This window comes from Suncus etruscus, chromosome 7 (assembly GCF_024139225.1).
Source record: "Suncus etruscus isolate mSunEtr1 chromosome 7, mSunEtr1.pri.cur, whole genome shotgun sequence".
Classification (NCBI taxonomy): Eukaryota; Metazoa; Chordata; class Mammalia; order Eulipotyphla; family Soricidae; genus Suncus; species Suncus etruscus.
In genome coordinates this window covers 65,173,318-65,192,927 of record NC_064854.1, presented here as the reverse complement: position 1 = coordinate 65,192,927, position 19,610 = coordinate 65,173,318, and the positions used below count along the sequence as shown (strand labels likewise).

Genomic DNA, 19,610 nt, shown 5'->3' with positions numbered 1-19,610 from the left:
AAAACAATGCTTTGAGATGCTAATCTCTGACATTTTCTGACTTCTGAAAGGGCTACTGTAGAGTCCATTTTAAAACACCTAAACTCTGACTTTCTCTACTGGGCATACAGGGCACACAATAGATTCTCAGTTTTACTCTAAAAACAGTCACTAGTTTTATTATGGTACACAGAAGAAAAAAAAACTAGAAAGAAAATTGAACAAGAAATGACCAATTAGAAAGAGAATTGAACACGAAATGACTTTCTCCAGTGCAACATTCCCATCACCAATCTCCCTCCTCCCCACCCAACCCCCACCTATACTCTAGACAGGCTTTCTATTTCCCTCGTATATTCTCATTATTAGGATAGTTCAAAACTTAGTTATTTCTCTAATTAAACTGATCCCTGCTTGCAGTGAGCTTCATGAGGTGAGCTGTAACTTCCAGCTCTTTTCTCTTTTGTGTCTGAAAATTATTATTGCAAGAATGTCTTTCATTTTTCTTAAAACCCATAGATGAGTGAGACCATTCTGTCTCTCTCTCTCTCTCTCTCTCTCTCTCTCTCTCTCTCTGACTTATTTCACTCAGCATAATAGATTCCATGTACATCCATGTATAGGAAAATTTCATGACTTCACCTCTCCTGACAACTGCATAATATTCCATTGTGTATATGTACCACAGTTTCTTTAGCCATTCATCTGTTGAAGGGTATCTTGGTTGTTTCCAGAGTCTTGCTATGGTAAATAGTGCTGCAATGAATATAGGTGTAAGGAAGGGATTTTTGTATTGTATTTTTGTGTTCCTAGGGTATGGGTGATGGGTGGTGTTCTTTACATGACTGAAACCCAAACACAATCATGTATGCAATAAAGTTGGTTAAATAAAAAAATAATTACTTAAAAAAATAACTATGGATAATTATAAGTCTCAAAGTCAGACAATTTTACACATGAGCAAACTTCTACAAAATTTTAGGAACATAAAAAGGAAGAATGTATGTTCTTAGCATTACTGAACAAAGTTCTAGAAGAAGATCTATCCAAAAAATTGGCAAAAAATTTCAGTACTATAAAATTATATTTTCTAAACATAAAAAAATAAAGAAATGATTTTCTGAGGGAAAAGGAAGAAAGCTGGAGGGAAGAGAAAAAATTGCAGTAAAGACTAATCAGCATCCAACACCCAGAGGGAAAGAAGTAGTAGAGAAATATAGAGAATCTGGAATGGAAATAAATTTTATTTAAATAATCTCATACTGTCCTGAGCAAATTAGTCATTTTGAATCACTCAAGTCTGAAACAATTTTGTTATCCAGGCAACAAAAAGTTTCTCTCAAGGTTTGCAGTATCTTAACAGTTGTCTGAAGTTTCCCCTGCTACTTTAACATCTTTTTTTTTGTTTTGTTCTGTTTTTGGGCCACACCCGGTGACACTCAGGGGTTACTCCTGGCTATGCACTCAGAAGTCGCTCCTGGCTTGGAGGACCATATGGGACACCAGGGGATCGAACCGCGGACCATACAAGGCTAACGCAGGCAAGGCAGGCACTTTACCTCTAGCGCCACCACCCGGGCCCCACCTTAACATCTTGGCTGTTACCATATCACCATATGATCAAAATATTTCCTCTACCTTCTTCAGTAGCTGCATTTCCTGTCAGTTGAGTGCCAGGTCCTGAAAAATATTCAGGAATTACAGAAACTTCATATTTTGTGTCTGGAGTCAAGTTGTCCAAAGTTATTCTCCTCTGATTGGCCGGAGTAGTAACTTGTCTGCTTTGTCCACCTGCAACTGGTCTATATGTAATTTGATACCTTAAAACTCTCCCAGGAGCTTGAGTCCAAGTGATTTTAAAGCTATCTGTAGTCTCATCTGTCACTTTTAGGTTTCGAGGTGCTCCCTTTACTGAAATGTAAAAATAAATAAGCTTATTTATTTCACATGAAAATTAAAAACCAGCTTAATTATATAAATAAAATCACAGTTTAACCCTAATATCTCATAAGCAGATTTTGGACAAATATCCAAAATCTTAGTTATTCTTAGTTACTGAATTTAGTTATTGTACTACTTGCATTCTGAAACCAAATGCTCTACAATATTCAGGAAGAAACTAAATGGCTTTAATTTTTAATTGAATAAAATAAATTATAAAGGTCAGAGTGATAGTACAGCAGGAATGGTGCTTGCCTGATATGCAACCAACCTGGGTTCAAACCCCAAAAATCCAGATGGTGCACAAGCACCTCCAAGAGTAGTTCCTGAGTTCAGAGCCAGGAGTAATTCCTGAACATCATCATGTGACCCAAAAACAAAACAAAACAAAACAAAAACAAAAATAGTAAGAAGTTGTAACATTTTCTAATAATTATTATTGTGAAAAAATTGTTATATTTCCATAGAGAATCTTCTTTAGTTTCTTGTTTGAAACCGAAAACTGAAAACTAAGACTTCATATTTGAGAAATATTATTACCAGCTGACTCAAGATGGATCTGGGTTCGTCCCCGGCATTCCATATGCTCCCCCAAGTTAGGAGCGATTTCTAAGAACATAGCAAGGAGTAACCCCTGAGCATCACCAGGCCCCAAAAACAACAAAAATAATAATAAAAAGAAGCAAATTGTCCACAGGGATAACATATTTAAGAAATAAAATTAAACTGGGGGCTGGTGAGGTGGCACTAGAGGTAAGGTGTCTGTCTTGCAAGCGCTAGTGTAGGACGGACCGTTGTTCGATCACCCGGCGTCCCATATGCTCCCCCATGCCAGGGGCAATTTATGAGCGCTTAGCCAGGAGTAACCCCTGAGCATCAAACGGGTGTGCCCCCCCCCCAAAAAAAAAGAAAGCTAAACTGAAGTTTATTATCTTTTCAATTCACTGAAGAGAAATAACAGACCAATATGGCAGCATCTATCTTAATGCAATTGAAAGTTCACCTAAATATTCACCATATCAATATATTCTGTAAGTACAAAGGAAGTTTATCTCTCAATAAAAAAAGAAAACAGTTTTCAAATTTATATTTATAATTCAAATTTTGTACAGGAAGAAAAATTATTTTCAGAATAAATATGGCAAGTAAATAATGAATTTTAATTCTCTGAATGCAACAAATGCTCATTTTTGAGTCTCAGATTACCATATAGTAAAAATGTTACTAGTTATAAAGTTATTGAAGTGGTTTAATAGGATAATTCATGAAGAGCAACCTAAAACATGGACTTAATCATCAATAATTTAATAAAAGCATTGAGTCAAAAATGCCCTATTGATCAATGGAATAGAGTTGAGTATTCAGAGAATATTCCCCAGTCATACAATCAATAAATTTTTGATAAAGAGGCAAGAAATCCAAAATGGAGCAAGGAAAGCCTCTTTAACAAGTGGTGTTGGCACACTGATTAACCACTTGCAAAAAATCAAATTACCCCAACTAACACCATGCACAAATATCAAATCCAAATGGATTAAAGACCTTGATATCAGGCCTGAAACCATAAGGTATATAGAACAACACGTAGGTAAAACACTCCATGACATTGAGACTAAAGGTATCTTCAAGGAAAAAACGATACTCTCCAAATGAGTGGAAGCAGAGATAAACAGATGGGAATATATTATGCTGAGAGGCTTCTGCACCTCAAAGGAAATAGTGCCTAGTATCCAAAAGCCATCCACATAATGGGAGAAACTATTCACCCATTACCCATCAGATAAGGGGCAAACATCAAAAATTTACAAGGTAGTGACTGACCTTAGCAAGAAAAAAAATCTAACCCCATCAAAAACTGGGGAAAAGAAATAAACAGACACTTCCTCAAAGAAGAAATACAAATGGCCAAAAGACACATGAAAAAAATGCTTCACATCACTAATGAGGGAAGTGTAAATCAAAACAACAATGAAGTACCATCTCATGCCGCAGAGACTAGCACACATCACAAAGAACAAGAGCAATCAGTGCTGGCGGGGATGTGGAGGAATAGAAAGGAAATCTTATTCACTGCTAGTGAGAATACCATCTAGTCCAGCATTTATTAAAAACAATATGGAGATTCCTCAAAAAACTGAAAATTGAGCTCCCATATGATCCATCTATACCACTCCTAGGGATATACCCTAGGACCACAAAAATACAATTCAAAAATCCCTTTCTCATACCTATATTCATTGCACCAGTATTTAGAATAGCCAGACTTTAGAAACAACCAAGATGTCCTTCAACAGATGAATAGCTAAAGAAACTGTGGTACACGTACATAATGGGATATCATGCAGCTGTTCAGGACAAATGAAGTCATGAAATTTCCTATACATGATGGACATGGAATCTATTATGCTGAGTGAAATAAGTCAGAGGGAGAGAGATAGACAGAAAATAGTCTCAGTCATCTATGGGTTTTTAAAAAAAAAGATATTATTGTAATAATGCCCAGAGACAATAGAGATGAGGGTCGAAAGGACCAGCTCACAATATGAAGCTCACCACAAAGAGTGGTGAGTGCAGTTAGGGAAATAACTACACTAAGAACTAGCATGATTTTCTCTCAGAATACAGGCAGGGGTCGGGGAGGTATGAAGGGGACATAGGTGATAGGAATGTTGCACTGGTGAAGGGTGTGTTCTTTACATAACTGAAACCCAACTACAAGCATGCTTGTAATCATGGTGCTTAAATAAAGATTTTAATTTAAAAAGTAAATAAAGTAAAATAATGCCTTATTAATTAATATAGCTTAAATTCCAAATTTCATGGCAAATTATAGAATTGAAATTTTCTTAATAAATCCTATGAGGGCAATATAATGACCAAAAACTAGGCTATATAATAATATATAGCTCAAGAATACCCTTTTAAACAAAAACTATGTGAATAAATATCTGAGGCACCTAAATAGTATAACAAAATAAAAAAATAGAATGGAAGTCACCAGCAATGACGGGGAAAAATACTTTCAAAATTTCAGGATTAAAAGCACTTCTAGAGATGGATGAGAGTGCTGGATGGTATTATAATAAGAATGAGATAAATAAACCAAAATGTACATTGAAATTTGTATTAATTAAAAAGGCTTATGCTATTGATTAGAAATAAAAAATGGTCAAACCTAAGTACCTAAACCAAAGTCAATGATAATAAAGTCAAGAGACCCAAACTATAACAAGCTAAACACAAAAGGGACCTGTTACATTAGCAAGCCAGGTGTGGATGTAGGGAATGCATGCTGGGAACTATGGAGGAGGGAGGTCAACACTGATGGTGGGAAATGCCCTAATTCACTGTCACTATGTACCTGAAATACAACTGTGAAGAATTGCAAATCACATTGGTCTCAATAAAAATTATTTTAGAAAACAGACTTATGCTAGATATATAGCACCATAACTTTCTTAAAAGAAAAAAACATAATGATGCATTTTTGCCATCAGACCTATACATAAAGAGATGATTTTAGAAAAGTATTGCATATGACCAGTGTAAGCAAATTACATTGCTGACACATAGACAGAAAAGCTGGATAAGAAGTATTTTTAGGGCTAATTACATAATTATTAACAGTTCTCTACATAGCTTAACCCAAATTTATCGAAATAAATCAAGGTTTTTTCCAACAAATATCTATCTTTTTTTCTTTTTAAAATTATAAATAGTTTGTGGTTGCATTGGATTGGATTGGAGAGTATCCTACCTGCTGGTGCTAAGGTATTTCTCCTGAACTTGTGTCAGCTACCTATAAAGCAAGAACTTTAAACACTATAAAATCTCTCTAGCCCCCAGATGTATTTTTAAGTGTTTAATATCATGACAAATCTCAAAACAAGTGCAAACCAAACCGCTAAAATTCAGTTATGAAGATCTTCTAGCTGAAAACTCTGGGCATCCTTGGAAGAAGGATAGGCCAAGCCCCATCCTGCCAAAGCACTAGTAGCCACTTTCACATCCCACTGTCACTGCCACGCCAACAGGCCAACTTCACGGCTTCATCATTTCTGTAGAGACACTAAAAATGACCAAAAACCAGTTCGCGGAGTAAAAGTTCTGGGATCTTCTTAGAATGGAAGTGCCAGCCTTCCTCACCCCCTTACTTCTTGAAGCACCAGCAGCCACACCAGAGCCTACAGCTTCAGACATCTAAGCTCATTGGCTTGGCCCAGTTATAAAGATCCTGGAGTCTTTGGAGTGAGCAGTCCATATGCTGTCATGTGACACATCCAAATTCCTCGACTAACACCCCAGTGGGAGCAAACCAAATTAATTAGGAAAGCAGCTTAGAAGTCAAATAACCTGGGGCCGGGCGGTGGCGCTGAAGGTAAGGTGCCCGCCTTGCCTGCGCTAGCCTTGGATGGACCGCGGTTCGATCCCCCGGTGTCCCATATGGCCCCCCAAGCCAGGAGCAACTTCTGAGCACATAGCCAGGAGTAACCCCTGAGCATTACCGGGTGTGGCCCAAAAACAAAAACAAAAAAACAAAAACAAAAACAAACAAAAAAAAAAAAGTCAAATAACCTCAGTCAACAAAACAACAGCACAGAATGCTCAACTAGCAACAAACAGCAAAGTAAATCCTCAATGACATAATGACCCCATATATAACAGTTTTCACAAATTTTCTTTTACTGAAATATTTTTTGATAAATCCATGAGCCATTTAGTTGTAACAAACAATATAAAATAAGCTATTTTGTGCCTTTCAAGGGGACAGGATTGGGGTGGGTGGAAAACTGAGGACAATTGTGGAGAGAATATTATATTGGTTCTAAAATCATTGTTGAAACTTTGTATGACGAGCAACTTTGTAAGTCACAGTATTTAAATAAAGCAATTTTCAAAACTTTTAAATAAACTTTAAGTGTTGAATCTTAAAAAAAAAAAAACTGTAGCCAATCTCGTAGTGCAATAGGGCTTACACCCTGAACATTGATATAGTGACCTGGCACAGGCCTCAGAAGAATGGGCATCTTCCATTCGCCCCTGAACCAGGAAAGCTATCTATGAAACATCCAAGGTTTTTTATAACAACACCTGGAAGCAATCTTCTACCAGGGAAGACACTACCACGGCTCTGACATCGACCTGCTCAAAAGAGACTTCCCTTAGCACTAAGAAGACTTGACAACAACAACGACCTGCTTACAGGACAGAGTTCTCTGCATTGCCTTATAATTGTGAGGTGAAATGAGAGGACACCCTGCACCATCCTGACTGCAATAAAGGATATGCAGATTCCAGGATCTTTAATACAGAAACATGATACCACAACAAAGACTGTGTGAAAAATAAAAGTGTATTGGCACTACAAACAATGACCTGAATTGGACAAACTAGTTTGCCTGGAGCCGAGAGTTGGTCTTATGCTAGGAAACTTCAGGGGTAGGGTCTCCTTGTATTTAGGCCAAGGCTTTTCCTTTCCATGTCCCTCATATTTTGGTGCACCTATGCAAACAATAATTGCCACTCTAACACCGTTTTTACTGTGTTCCTTTGACTTTAATCCTTAAGAAAAACAATCCACTTAAACTTTTGAGGTTAACTTAAACTAATATGCATGTGCATGGAAATGTAAAAAAGTACTTTGCCTTCAATGTTTAAGAAGTTACATAAGTTTTATGTCTTTAGATTGCTTTGTGTGCTGCTAAGAAATATTATGTACTACAATTTAGGGACTTAAGGGACAAAGTAATTGTACATGGGTTTTGTTTTATTTTTCTTAATGTTCTTTGGCTGAAAGTTCAAAGTTAAGATATCAGAAATGGGACTACTGAGAATTCTATTTATGAGTGATTGTCCTTCCACTGTTAATTTACCTTGTCCCCTTTCTTTGCATCTTTGTTCTCATAATTAAAAATTAAAAAAAACTGTAGCCATTTAGAACTTTAAAACAGTAGTAATTTCCAACTGTTATTCTTTTTTATAGTTTAGCCTTTTAATTAAAATTATTCCATGTTGAATCGATTATGCTGAGTGAAATAAGTCAGAGGGAGAGAGATAGACACAGAATAGTCTCACTTACCTAAGGGTCTGAAGAAAAATTAAAGACATTAAAATAATTCCCAAGGATTAGGGCCGGGAAGACCGGCTCAAGATATGAAGCTCACCACAAAGAGTGGTGAGTGCAGTTCGAGAAATAACTATACTGAGAACTATTATAACAATGTCATTGAGTGAGGGCTGTAGAAAGCCTGTCCTCGAATACAGGCAGGTGTGGAGGAGGGAAGAGTTGGCGGCATTGGTGTTGGGAATATTGCACTGATGAAGGGGGATGTTTCTTTTAGACTGAAATCCAACTACAATTATGTTTGTGATCATGGTATTTAAATAAAGATATTATTTTTTAAAAAGTAAAAAATATTATTGTGTTTGCTATCAGCTCTAGATTTATTAAAATTTGTATTTCAAAGTAATTTGTCAGACATGTATCTCAGTATTTTACAGCCTAAAAATGCTCTTAACGGTTTTAAAACTTGATTGAATCAAAATGTTCTTTTTATATTTTTTGTTGGTGTGTAGTTGGGTTTTAATTATAAAAATAAAAGAACACCTCTCCTTCATCAGCGCAACATGCCCACCACCCATGCTCTTCCAACTGTAATTCTATTCTACAATAAACTTGTGGGGTTGAGAAAATAGTGACAAAAACATCAACATACCTTCTCCAGTAGTTTCTTCTCCAGACAAGGGAATGCTGAAGCCATCCTCATACTCTGCAGTCACATTGACTAAGTACAAGGTCTCTGGCTTTAAGTTGTGGAGGACAACACTGGTGCTGGATGTTGGTTCCACCACAGTGACCGCATCATTCCCTGCAGCTTCTTTGTAGGTGATGTGATATGAATAAACATTTTCTCCAGCAGGAGACCAATTTGTTTTGAAACTAGAAGAAGTCACTTCAGAAAATCTAAGATCCTTTGGAGGCACATAAGCTATTTTTTAAAATGAAAGAGGAGAAAATTGATTAAAAACTGTTCATCTCTAAAGTAAAACTGACTTAGTAACTACACGTTTCTGAAATGGCTTGTATCCATTTGGAAATATGGTCATTGAGTCCAATACTCTAAGTAAATATTCTATACATGATCATTGAGAAATTGGAGCTGCTCAAAGCCCTACAAGGAGTTTGTGATAGGAATATTGACTATTCATAATACTGTGGTGTGCTGTTTAAATTATGAAAATTAAATTTTAATTAGAGCTGCTTAAGACCAAGAAATAATAGAAACAGCTCCCCCACATTTAGAAAATCTGAATTGTAACAAACTTAAAATTACCTATCCAAATATTGCCATTTGAGAGAAGAGAGAAGTGGAGTGTATTCCTGACATGAGTGCATTAAGCTCTGCATTCAACCCATTGCACCAAAATAAATCTCATCTTTCCCTATCAATAAGATATCATTGGATATCTTATATAAGATACCTTATCTTATGGTAAGATATCATTGAATTGGAAGGGATCATACCAGGTGGTGCTCAGGGGTTAGTCCTGGCTCTGCACTAAAAGATTACTTATATATATTGGGAGACCACATAGGATGCTTGGAATGAAACCCAGGTCAGCAGCATGCAGGGCAAACACCCTACCCACTGTGTTATTACTTTGGCCTCAGATATCAACTTTTGATTGTAGACAGATATTTCAAAGTTATTTTTTTCTCCAAATAATATTTATTCAAATAAAATATGGAAAATGACAATACTTAAGTCACACTTCCTATCTTCATTAAACATGCAATCAAATTGGAGAGGCAAGGCAATGTTATTTATTAATAATTGTACATATGATTGCCTTATATGGAAGCATATGACACTAAATATGAAATATTTGTTATTAAAATATTTATTCATATAAGTATAGAACATTTAGTACTAAAACAGTTAATTCTTGATAAAAAGGGAACATACTGGATATGAAAAAAACAGAATTAAATAAATGTAAAAAGGGATAAAGGAACTCTAGATACAATTCAAAAAATTCATAGAATGGGAATTTATAAAAAAATTAAAATAGCCAGGGTTACATTCTAAACACCTTTCATTCAAATACCCTAGTTCAGCATATAACTTAAAGGACATTCAATTCATTTTTATTGTATAGATATGATAAATTGGAGTAATAAAGTTAACCCACAGTCCTACTTGAGAAGATTCAGAAACCTTTATGACTTATTTCCAGCAAGAAATACATGGATACTTATGACAAAGTTATATCCTATAGATAAATAAGCCAAATACAATTTTTCTTTAATAATACAGAGAAGTCATTTTTATGTACATATAAAAATGACTGAAGGAATACATTACACATGAATTTAGAACTGAAAATGCTTCGCTCTTGGAGATAACCCTTACTCTATATTGTTTACTAACCTTTTCTCTTTATAGCTGCTAATTCTTGTTCAATTCTAAGGCAGATGGACTGTGTAAGTTCAAAAGATATCCTCTGGAAAGCATCAAAATCTTCCACTGTGAACACATGGGTGTCAGCAGGAGGAGAGGCAATGGCTTCCAACTCTGAACGCACGGCATCCTTTACACCAACTGCAAAGATTTCAACATCCGAGTTCCGAAGTTTTATAGCAGGATCTCTGAAAGCATCTGAAGATTTTCCATCAGTGATAAGAATCATGACTTTTGGCACGTTGCTTCTTGAACCCTTGCTAGGCACAAATATTTTCTCTCTTACGTATGTCATTGCTTTGCCAGTATTTGTAGATCCTCCTCTGTAGGGGAAGGTGTTTATTGCTTCGATTATATCTTCAACTTTGTTAAATTTTTTCAAAGTAAACTCAGTATAAGGATCCCGGCTATACTGAACAAGACTTATCTGTACCCTATTAGGTGAAATCTCAAAACTCTTGGCGAGAACTTCCAAAAAGGCTCGAACTTTAACAAAGTTTGCAATTCCAATACTATAGGAACCATCAACCAAAAACACAATGTCAGCCTTTATGTCCACACCACGTGAGCATTCTGTTAAAAAAAAGTAAAGTTCAATAAATATGAATTAATAATTAAAATATAGTTATATGGCTTACTGTAAGGAAGCTTCTTTCAAAATAAAGTATGCAAATATTTTGTTTTTAAAAATACTTGAGCAGGAAAGATAGCATAATGGGTAGGGCACTTGGTTGCATGTGATTAACACAGTTTCAATCTCCAGTATCCTATATTGTCCTTTGAATCCCTCCAGTAATGATCCTTGAGTAGAGTCATGGGTGATCCCTGAGCACAGATCAAGAGCAAGCTCTGAGCACTGCCATGTATGGCCCCAAAATCAAAATAAAATAAAATAAAAACTAAACCTAAATCAGTAAGTCACATTGTCTAAAGTGCCTTTCATGTTTTAAATTGTAATTCTGCACTCACTTACCCACTTGAACTTTCATTGGCTGAGTCTTCTCCATTATTGAAACAGATTCACTGGTTGTTAATCCCTTCATGGAAGAAACACTGATTTGATATTCTGTATCTGCTGATAAGTCACGTACACTAAGCATGGTTGTCTGAGGCCCCACACTAAGAACATGCTGTCGGCTTCCAGTGGTCATTGGTGTGAGAAGCACTTTATAACCAGTCACTGGACTAGGCGATGGATTCCAGCTTAGCTTCATGTATTTTGATGAAATTTCCATGGCAACCAAATTTGAAGGAGGTTCAATAACTAAAGCGTAAAAAGCAAAGTAACAATTAAGACAGTGAGAAGCTGCCTCTCCCTATTCTTTTGTTTCCAGAAGTCCCTGACAGCCATACCCATTATCCAGAAATTTTCACCACATTTGTGCAAATGGCCAATGTCATAAACTCATCAACTCATAACTCTCAAAAGAGAGACTCAACTAGCAGTAAAAACTCATGAACATATTGGCCTCTCAGCAGATTTCACTGAAGACCATCAGGGTGTGACAGTTAAATCCATTGCCCTGTTGAGGCTCTGGGAGCTGCACACACAAATCTGCCCTACAACTGCCACCACACCAATGGTGCAGCTTCACCATTTCTCCACTCATCTCTGCAGACTCTAAGCTGCCAAATACTCTAAATATTTGTGGCTAATATCTTGAAGGAGTTCTCTAGCCAGGCTGGCCCACTTGTCCTATAATCCAGAGCTTTCTGCCATATCTACACAAGTGGTCAACAGCATAGACTCATCTAAGTCTCAAGAAGCCCAGATAACAAGAAAAACTTGTGGACAAACCAACCTTAAAGCTCATCACACTGATGATGACATTACCATGATGTGTCCAAATGAATTCATCAGCACAGCTCTATAGATCTTCAAATTTATGTGTGAGGATTGTGCAGAGACTTATGCAATCATGCAATACCCCGATAATTTCAATACTAATTTTCCAATAGTAATACACCAAATTAGATATAAAATTATTATAAAAGCCTCATAAGCTCAGCAAAAGAATCAATAACCAAACACTCAACTGGCAAGAGACAGCTGAGTATAAAATCAGATAATAGCATAAGATATGTGAGCTATGGCAATGTTTACAGATTTCCTTTTAAGGTTGTTTTCCCATAATTCCATTAGCATTTAAATGTACCGAACAATATTCAGTAAATTATTCATACCTGCCAAGGGGAAGGCTTTGAGGAGGTTAGGAAACTGATGACTATGGTGGAAGGAATGTTACATTAGTGATATTGGTATTTGATATTGGTGTTGGAATATTGAATGCCATAAATATCTGTATGATAAAAAGCCATGCAAGCTACAGTGTCTAAAATAAAGAAATTTAATTAAAAAGAAAAAGAGATAAGAAATTCTATGAACTTAGTCTCTAGGTTTGGACCTTCAGTTATTCCCATTCAAACCAATTATGGATACATCAGAAAGACTTGAGAAATTGTAACTCCCATCCAGTTCCAACAGTACCATCCAACAAAAAAAAGCATTAGTATCTGATATTTAATCATGGAGCTGAGAAGTTGCTGCAAAATAAATGCCTCAGAAGAAATAGGACATCCTGGTTCATGAACACAAAGCTAGGAAGCTAAACGCAAAGTCTCATCATTTCACCCTCTTTATTACCAACCCCCCCATACACACACATTTACAGAGCCCAGCCTGGCTAGGGCTTTAAAGACACCAAAAGTCCCAGATAAGTCCTGGAAGGCTCTCCCCTAGTCCCATGTCTTAAATCTAAGGAGCTTCACTTGGAACTGTCTTTTTATCCTCCAATAAAGATAGACCACACACACGTGTGCAGTTTCTACTGCAGCCACACATTTCTTCACTTCATCATATCTCACAGAAAAAACACACTGACAGTCTAATGTTAGTTACCTATTCACACTACATGACATGAAAAACACCTTCAAGGCACAAAAATCACAATAGAAAAGCAACACATACTTAGTGAATGAAGATGGTAGCCCTTTAGACTCAACAAGTAATAACAGTTATATAGCCTATCTGATAAGGACTTTTGTGAGTAAATGTTAAGGATATTTAAAAAGGTCAAAGAAACAATGGAATCGACTGCAAACAAAACTCAGGATATGAGAGCAAAAGTGAGAAAACTATGAACAGAAATGACTGAACAAAAGAAGTTAGTAAATTAAAAGGAAAACTCACAGGAAAGCCTTAGCAGCAGATTTACATTAGCTAAGGATAAAATCAGTGAACTTCAGAAAACTTCTAGATAATAGCAGCAAAAGATGGAAAAAAGGCACAAATTAAGTGAACAAGAGACAAGAGAACTCTGGGATGAATTCAGAGAAACAATATAAGAATTATTGGGGTCCTAGAGGGACAAGAAGAGGACTCTGATGAAGAAACAATTAAATACATGTTGCAGAGAAGTCCCCTGTGCTGGAGAAACATGCAACCAGATCCAAGAGGCCCAAGTGGTATTAGCCAAAAGAGATACAAATAAATAAATAAATTCCAAGACACTTAGTAGCTAGATTTTTAAAAATTACATAAAAGGAGTCTGGATAAGATTCACAGCATATTCATCATATGAGACCCTATTAGACTGAAGACAATGATGTGATATAGTTTGAAAAAATCTCAATGAAGGGGGCTGGAGAGATAGCATGGAGGTAGGGTGTTTGCCTTGCAAGCAGAAAGATGGTGGTTCGAATCCCAGCATTCCATATGGTCCCCCGAGCCTGCCCAGGGCGACTTCTGAGTGTAGAACCAGGAGTAACCCTTGAGTGCTGCCAGGTGTGACCCAAAAAAACAAAACAAAAAATCTCAACGAAATAAATGCCCTGCCAAAAATGCTTTACCAGGCCAGACACTCGTTCAAAAGAAGTATACAGAACTTAATGGATAAGCAATAGCTTAAGAAGTTGACTTAAACCATTTCTACAAGAACTTAAAGGGGAAAAAAAAGAACTTAAAGGGAACCAATAAGACAAAACAAATCTCACAAACATACCAAAGTTCTAAAAAAAAACTCCAGGGTAATAGTCTCATTCAAGCCAATCGCCTAAATGCACCACTTAAGAGACACAGTAGTAGAATGGATTAGAAAATGACTCCAACTTTAGAGACATATTTGAACAGCAAGGGAAAATATAGACTCAAAATCAAAGGGTAGAAGATAATATTTCAAGCAAACAACTCTCACAAAAGGCCTGGCTGTTCTCAGACAACATTGACCCAGTAGCCACAGTCACCCTCTTGCTAGCAGGGAAATAATCCAGCTCTACAACTAATTTCAAATGCCACCAAATATTCCCAATACTGTTTTGGGGTTACAACACTGGAGCCTTCTCAGAATAGGTGGGGCAGATTCTTCTTTTGCCTGAGAACATAGTAGCCCACAGCCAGGCAAAAAACCTCCAACATAGAAAAGGCCCAGCTCTATAACTGAACCTCCTCAAAATGTCAGGTCACCAAATTGTTTCAGTTCTGTTACTCCTGGAACACACAGTAGAATACATGGCCTTGTGATACCTCCAATTTCGTAGTACTGTTAACCAAGTAGCATCATATCAAAAGGGAAAAGCTGAATCACAGTTGAAAAAAATTTGCATAGAAGTTCAATGAACTTAAACAGTAACACAGAAGGTTCAAATAGCACCAATAGCTCAGTAAATTATAAATAACTTTAGAAGTACCATTGTGAAATATAGTAATTATCACAAAGTGACTCTTATGAGAGTCAATTTTTGATAATTTTGATAATTATCTAAAGGCAAGTGGATTTGCCTTTGTGTTATAATAAACAATATGAAGTAAATTTGTTTGTGCCGGCAATGGGAAGCCTGAAGTAGTTAGGTGGGAAACAAGGGACATTGATGGAGAGGTTACACTGGTTGTGATATTGACATTGGCATATTTAATGCCTTAAATAACTGTATTATGAATTTTTATTGTGAAATTGGTATTTCACAATAAAAATATTTTCAAAAATAAAAGGAAAGTTTGCCTATCCATATAAATGCAATCTAATAATAAAAAAGAAGGATTTTAGATATTTTAAAAGATTTAGGAGATGTGTTTAAACTTTGTAAAAGTAGAAAATTTGCAGTTAGACAAAGCAAAATAAATACAGCAATTAGGGACCGGAAAGGTGGCGCTAGAGGTAAGGTGTCTGCCTTGCAAGTACTAGCATAGGACGGACCGCGGTTCGATCCCCTGGCATCCTATATGGTCCCCCCAAGACAGGAGCGATTTCTGAGGGCATAGACAGGAGTAACCCCTGAGCGTTAAACGGGTGTGCCCCCCCAAAAAAAAACCAAAAAAATAAAATACAGCAATTAGGCATTAAAACAATCAAAATTAATTCATGGGCCAGAAGCAAAAATATAGTGAGTAGGATATTTGCCTTGATTGCAGCCAAGCCAGTTTTAAATCAATCCCTAGCATCCCAAATGGTCCTCCGAGTCCACCAAGAAATATCCCTTAGCTCAAAGCAGAAGTAAACCTTGAGGACCACTGTGTGACATGCAAAAAAAAAAAAAAAAAGAAAGAAAGAAAAGAAAAGAAAAAGAAAAAATTCAGAGCATGTTAAGTAATGAAAAAGGGTTCTGAACACACAATCAGGGCCAATAAATATTGCCAAAATGCTCATAGAGAATGAGGATTTACATGATAGAAGATGTAGGTACTTAGAACTTATCTTTAATCATTTATCAAGTCTTGGCTACATTGTGGGTAATCATGAATTATCAATTGTGATTTTTTTTTTGTTTTCATTTTTTGGGCCATCTTCAGCAGTTCTCAGGGATTATTCTGGCCCTGAGCTCATAAATCATTCCTGGTAGAATTGGGTGACCATATGAAATGCTGGAGATTGAACCTGGGTGGGCCCATGCAAGGCAAATTCCCAACCCACTGTGCAATTGCTTTGGCCACCAATTGTAAACTTTTTAATGGCCCAAAAGTCATTTATGAAATGTCTTTTCTTTTTTTATTTTGAAGCAAAAATTGATGAATGTAGGAAATTTTACAATGTGGTGGAAGATCAAATGAATTGATTTTTGTAATGTTCTTAAAAGTTTTGAAAAATTGTAGCAAGTATAATGATAAACAACTCTTCCTTCTTCCACTTAATAAAAATGGTGTTGTTACTAATTTTACTTGCAGAATAGCAAAAATAAGTGCTTTCCCATCATCACAATGTTTAACTCAGAAGGAAAAATAAAAATCAAACCAAGTATCTGAATAGTACTTATGGATAGACTCTTAACATGCACAAAATAATCTTGGTTTTTGTTTGTTTATTTGGGGGCTGCACCTGGCTGTGCTCAGGAATTACTCCTGGCTCTGCACTCAGAAATTACTCATGCACAGCAGGATCAGGGGACCATATGGGATGAAAGCGATCAACCCAGGGCACCACTCACAAAGTCAACACTACTTACTGTGCTATTGGTGGCCCCATACAAAATTAACATAAATAGATTAAATCAATCAAACTTGTCCCAAAAAGATTTTGGAGAACTTTACAATTCTAAATTTAACATTCCATTAGGGAAGCAATGCAAAGTATATTAGTGACTTACTGAAATACAAGGCAAATAGAATATACAATTGGGTAATCACTAAAGAAGTTGTACAAGTGAATGTGGCTAATTCTAGGCTACCAATAGGTCTGTACATGCTATAACATGATTAAAAAGCTAAACATTTAAGAAACACAACAATCTACTCACCTTCTTCACCACTAATCAATTCACCAAGCTGTTCATCAACCCCTGAGCACACCTGGGAGATGATCTCATTCTGTATATCCACAATGGCATCAAAGTTAGCCACGTTGAAAATATGGTTTAGTGAAGGTGTGGAGGCAATTTGTTTGAGTTCCTTTGCATCTGCAGCTTTTATGCCTTCAAATCAAATGTACAAGAAAGTAGCTAAAAGAACCTATACTGAATTTGAAAAGTACTTGTTGTATTTCCCAGGGAAGAATTTCAAGTCTTCAAGAATCAATCAGAATCACTTTACTTCATAATACTGTGCAATTCTCAAAGTAGCATTTTATATATTCACATAAAGCAATTACCAAGGAGGAAAACAAGAAATGAGTGGTTAGTAAAACATTGGACCCTCATCTCAACCATGCCATCACTTGTCCCAGCCATCTGTAAAGATAATATTTTTCTCCTTCTGAATGAGCTGGGCATTACTCAGTTCTTTAACTTATTACATAATATAGGGAATAAATTGCTTTAAAATATCAAATAGAAGGTTGGATAGATAAAATAGGGATGCCACTAGGTATAGCCCTTCCCCATTAAAATAATAATAGTAATAATAATAACAATAATAATAATGCAACAAAGATCCTTTTTAGAAACATTGACCCAGCATTCTTTGTAAAGCAAAGAATTGGCAAAGAATGTGATGCCACCTCAGTCAGATCATACAAATGTAAATAGAAATAAATAAGCAGAGAGGGATGAACAAGCAGAATTCTGACTAAAAGATGGCTTGGTTTAACACTATAAAATGTTTTAAATTTATGATAGATTCTTTCTTGAGTAATAAACCATTCATATTTCTACACATTAACAATTGAATTAGTACTAAAATGAAAATAATTAATCAAGTTTGACCTACCCAAAGAGAAAACTTCAACCCCAATACTGCGAAGCTCTCTTGCTGGAATTTCCACTTCATCCTGGGATTTGCCATCCGTAATAATAATTGCCACTTTAGGAAAGCCAACTCTTGCTCCAGCAGATTCGGTGAAAGTATTTTTAATTAAATAATCAATGGCATCCCCTGACATAAAAATAAAACCATCATTCACTGAAGTCTACACAACTTTCCATAGTCAGAACTCTTGTAATATATTTCACAGTTATATGACATGTGATAATTTGTCAAATCTTATAGTTGTTTTCAAACAATGTTTTTATTTCAAGCTCAAACAAAATTTGTAAAAATACATACCAGTCATTGTGTTTCCACCTTTATATGGGATTTGTTTAATTACAGAAAGAAGTTCATCTCTTTTGTAGTATTGATTTAAGTTAAATTCAGTCCTGGTATCAGAGCTGTACTGAACAACTCCAACCCTTGTCTTCTCTTCGCCAATGTCAAAAGCAGACACAAGAGCAGCAATAAAATCTAAAATGTACTTGAAATTATTTCTTCCCACACTCCATGAGCCATCCACTAGGAACACTAAATCAGTCCAGGCACTAACAGAGCATTCTGAAATATAATTGATATGTTATTAAATGATTCATCATTAACTGTAACATTAAGAATTACAAATTAACATTGCAAAAAAATCTAACTCTTAAGCATTCGTTCATCATCAGAATATAGTCTCTTGCTATTCACTCACAATTGATAAGTTCAAAAGAACATTTATTATCATTTATTATCATTCATATAAGCATTTTCAGCTCTTTAATAAAGTAATATTTATGGAACAATATGTCTTAAATTGCTATATAAGAACCTAATCAAAAAGATATAGACATGTGACCTACCCTCCAAGAAAAATTGACAATATTATGCTAGCAAGTGTCATAATTTTTTATGTTTTTATTTTTTTGTTTGGAGGTAGTGCTCAGGATGTTATTCCTGACTCTGCTCTCAGGGATACACCCTGAAGGACTCAGAATACCATATGATACTTAGAAGCAAACTTGGATCCATCACACTCAAGTCAAGCACTTTGCCTAATTTTACTGCTCGATCCTGGTCAACTGTCCTATTTTTTTAACTAGGTTGCCACTTTTTTGTCCAAATATATATATATATATAATCTAAGTGATTTTATTTATTTATATTTATCAATAAATACAAAATCTGTACTATTCAAGCTTCTTAGTTTATAAGAGAAAAAATTGCTTAGCATTATCCTGTATTGACAATAGAGCTGTCTAAAGTTTGGGAAGGATTAGTGTTTCCCAAATGGGTAATATCAAGCACTGGACCAATCCAAAGGAGTGGTAGTACTCTTGCAAGTCACTGGCAGTTATTTTCTCTGGTTTATTTAAAAAGGGCAAATTTTCAAAGAGCACCGAGTACATTTTTCTCTGAAAGGTAGGTAGAAGGCCAAATAAATCTGGGAATTTTAGGAGAGAGATAGCATATTCTAAGAGAAATAAAAACAAGCATAAATGTGATGCAGAATAAATTATCTTCTCATTGTCACTACCAATGTATTTTAATTTTAATAGCTACACCTACTTTTA

General features: G+C 35.8%; 1 protein-coding gene across 1 annotated transcript in view; it reads right to left on the bottom strand.

Annotated features, from left to right (window-relative positions):
• COL12A1 (collagen type XII alpha 1 chain) overlaps positions 1-19,610 on the bottom strand; it is a 164,935-nt gene that overhangs the window by 125,989 nt on the left and 19,336 nt on the right. Inside the window, exons 5-11 of the mRNA XM_049776732.1 lie at positions 18,352-18,615; positions 18,016-18,180; positions 17,109-17,282; positions 11,356-11,646; positions 10,353-10,955; positions 8,637-8,909; positions 1,618-1,890 (exon numbers count right to left, since the gene is read on the bottom strand). Coding sequence (XP_049632689.1) covers positions 1,618-1,890; positions 8,637-8,909; positions 10,353-10,955; positions 11,356-11,646; positions 17,109-17,282; positions 18,016-18,180; positions 18,352-18,615 — 2,043 coding nt within the window. The remainder of the gene's footprint in view (positions 1-1,617; positions 1,891-8,636; positions 8,910-10,352; positions 10,956-11,355; positions 11,647-17,108; positions 17,283-18,015; positions 18,181-18,351; positions 18,616-19,610) is intronic.